Raw genomic sequence first — 3,494 nt, 5'->3', positions numbered from 1 at the left:
TTAGATATCTCACTTTTCGTTCAGATAGTCCAACAACGGATTGGTAACATAAATTAAGCATAACTATTTCATAAAATATTTATGATTAAACATTCACAAGAGATTTTTTTCGATTTTTACCGCCAATCTGCTGTTGTATTCCATTAGATTACGCTAACATTCTGTCGACAAAATTTATAGCATTTTGCAAAATATTTCCAACAGGTTTGATTATAAAATAGAATAATCTTTTGTAATATTCAGTTAATCATTAACTTTATTCTAAAGAACTGATGGATGATAGAAAATGTAAAATAAATTTGGAAATGTGCATATAAATGTTCATATATGTATATACTTATGCTTTCATCGCAAACATTAGATGTCACATATTACAACTGTTTAAGAGGGAATATAATATACTTAGGTGTGGTAAAGTTCATGAACATTTTTTCTGGATTCCTCGGCTGACTTATTGGAACAAATTGTTTTGCATAGCTTGCATAATCCGTTCCACATAAAGCTAACTCTAGCTCCTGTATATTCTCATTTGACAGCAAATTTATAACACCTGGAGGTATCCCAGCTGCCGAAAATATGTTATAATATGGTGCTAGATTACAGGAATTTGTATTGTTTATCACAATAACAGAATTGCCAGCAGTTAAAATTTGTATCATTCGAGTAAATAAAGGAAATTCATCCTTTTTCAAGGGAATTTCTTCCTCTTTCAAAATGATAATGCCCTTTGGATTAGGAATTTTCGTTACTTCTAATTCTTCACTTTGTGAGCAGAATAAAGAATTTTCATAGAAAGACATTTTTATCCAGGTTAATATTAAAGTTGCCAAATCAGATTTACTAAAAAAAGAACAAAAGAAAACCAATCGTTAAAAAGTTATGATTGATTACATACAGAAATACAAACTCGAGCACGTATTCAAATAACATGCTTTTAAGCATAATTAAAATTAATAAATTATTAAAATTACGTATATATAACATAAACTATATGCTTAAAAATGTTTTTATCGATAAAATAATGCGTTCTGAATACGGAGCTAAGATTACAAAAATATATATATATATAAATGTTCTAATAACTTTAATATATAATATATACCCGTTACATTCTATTATGGATGCAAATTTGGACAATATTTGCATTCTACAAGTAACAGACTTAGCACTCCAAATTTTGAATCCTTTTTTGGCTGAACTGATGCATCTATTAACATCTTCACTACAATAATAATATGAATAAAAAATTTCAGACATAAATTTTATGAAACATAAATTTGAAATAATTATAATTAAAATAAAGAAAATGTGCACCTTGTTGCATTTGCCATCTGACAATTATTATGTATCCAATATGTAGCTTTTATAGGCTGTTGCCACATACCATCATAAAATAAATTGTAAACTAGATGTTTATGCATACTCAGTGTCTTTTTACAATCATCGAGATTAGAGTTGCACCATTTATGCAATGTTTTATCAAATATTTTTATATATGGCAAAAGTATAATACCGCCGTAGAAGTCCATGTACGAATTTATAAATACAACATCTCTCTAAATAAACAAAAACAGAAATAAGATTAGTAATAATTAAAAAAATTGTCCAAATAAATCATGTTATACAATTAAAATACTGTACATTTAAAGACATTGCTAAGTTTTTGGCAAATACAATATCTTCTGTCCATATGGATATAATGTTTATTTTTTTAGATGTACCAGCCTTTGTAAATAATTCTTTTTTCTTTCGAAATGTATAAATGGGATAATCTATCAAATCTTCCAGATATTCCTTCATAAGCCACAAAAATTTTTCTTTTATTGGTTCTTGGACCCAAATTTTATTTAAAAACGACAGAACATATTTTTTATTCCTAAAGTAACTAATGACCGCATACAAATCTGAATCCGCTAGAACTATTATTTCATTGTTGTGATCTGTACAAAATATTTAAATCTTGATTTATGAGAAAAACAATTTTCTATTACATTAATAATATATTTTTCTTACTTGTAGCTCCACTAAACAACAAATATGTATATTGAAATGATTTGTCCAGTACAGATTTTTTGCTAAAATATAAAAACAATTGTTTCTAAAATTCATAACAATATAATTTGAATATAAGAATTATAAGTAACAAATAAGTTAAAATTCAGATATAAGAAATATTTAAGAATAAACATAGTAGTACAAGAGTAATTAAGAGAATATAATCTTTAACATTTACATGATGACATTTTCCAAAAACAGCTGTATTGTATGTCCTTTACGTATATTATATATATTCAGCAGCGTAAATATTACTGACAAAACTATGTCATCTTCCTTATATTCTTTGTCTAAAAAAAAAAATCAAAAAATGTTTAAAACATAAACAAAATCGCTATGTTCCTGTATGTTATTATTCCTAAACAAAATAAAATTTGTGTAACAGGAATAACAAAATATCTTTTTCAATTGTGATTACAAAGATATTATTACCATATTTGTCAAGTGTAAACTTCATACCAATATTACTTAAGTATTCAATAATAGTGGTAATTGTATCTACATGATCACAAGCAGATTGGAAAAGAGACAAATTTTTCTTTATTACAGAGGCTGCTTTAAGAAATCTGTAAATACATAATTAAAACAAAAAGATTGAACATTTTTATTTCACATTATATTACTTATACTTCAGAAGTACATTTATTTACCTTTCTGAGAAATTATTAACATCTGCAAATTCTATTTTCTCAGACAGAGCTAGTATTAATGCTTTCTAAAAGTGGAAAGAAGCGTTATACGTTTTACAAATGAATTTATGGTGTTTGTTTATTAACTTCCATAAATTATTTATTAATAACATTCATGTAATTAATACATATATTTTATGTTATACTCACTTTATCGTTGTTCTCATATTCTAAATTAGTATAATATTCGTCTATAATCTTTAATTCTCCCATAATTGATTGTTATAACCAATTACTCTTAAAAAATTAAAGACGTATGCGACTGCAATTGCATTAGTCAAAACAACGGTAAAGACAAATAAAAAAATTACGTTGTTAAAGAATATCTCAATACAACGCAATAAACCAAGAACGCGGCAAGAAACCTTGTAACCGATAAATGCAATATATGACTGTTAATATTTTATAGAACCGTTCTACAATTCATCGTATGTTTCAGTGTTGTAAGCCATAAAAGGCGCGTTCATTCTCATACGGATCCAAATTCCAAGTGTTCCTCACTCTCAGCAGTCAGCCCTCAGGAGTCTCAGGCACAGTATAATGCAATATAACCAGTAGGTATGGTAACAGAGAGGATCCAGAGAGCGGCCATGCCTGCGATTTAGCTGGGACCGGCGATGTGCTGGTTTCAGCGCCTCTGGAAAGTGGACATTGAACTACTAACTAGATAGACCAATGAGAAGCACGCTTTCCGTCCAACGCGTGCTTCTCATTGGTCTCTCTAGTTGGTAGTTCAATGTCCACTTTCCA

At 28.0% G+C, this 3,494-nt stretch overlaps 1 protein-coding gene across 1 annotated transcript; it reads right to left on the bottom strand.

Annotated features, from left to right (window-relative positions):
* Positions 1 to 233: 233 nt before the first annotated feature.
* On the bottom strand, positions 234 to 3,332 carry LOC105457345. The gene is made up of 9 exons (XM_011701961.1): positions 2,895 to 3,332; positions 2,706 to 2,770; positions 2,488 to 2,621; positions 2,234 to 2,345; positions 2,014 to 2,075; positions 1,642 to 1,940; positions 1,315 to 1,556; positions 1,103 to 1,222; positions 234 to 840 (listed from the first exon to the last, which is right to left on the bottom strand). Exons 1-9 carry the CDS (start codon positions 2,955 to 2,957, stop codon positions 372 to 374), a joined length of 1,566 nt encoding a protein of 521 aa, XP_011700263.1. The 5' UTR covers positions 2,958 to 3,332; the 3' UTR covers positions 234 to 371.
* Between the last annotated feature and the right edge of the window lie 162 nt (positions 3,333 to 3,494).

This window comes from Wasmannia auropunctata, unplaced genomic scaffold, assembly GCF_000956235.1.
Source record: "Wasmannia auropunctata unplaced genomic scaffold, wasmannia.A_1.0 LD335267.1, whole genome shotgun sequence".
Lineage (NCBI taxonomy): Eukaryota > Metazoa > Arthropoda > Insecta > Hymenoptera > Formicidae > Wasmannia > Wasmannia auropunctata.
Note: the sequence above shows the minus strand (reverse complement) of the source record. Positions and strands in the feature narration are given on the sequence as shown.

Excerpts from the sequence above, each read along its gene's own strand:
- LOC105457345 (XM_011701961.1), bottom strand. The coding sequence starts at position 2,957 with ATGGGAGAATTAAAGATTATAGACGAATATTATACTAATTTAGAATAT. Across the intron at positions 2,622-2,705 it reads GTTAATAATTTCTCAGAAAG|ATTTCTTAAAGCAGCCTCTG; the intron begins GTAAATAAATGT and ends ATGTATTTACAG. Across the intron at positions 1,557-1,641 it reads ACTTAGCAATGTCTTTAAAT|AGAGATGTTGTATTTATAAA; the intron begins GTACAGTATTTT and ends TTGTTTATTTAG.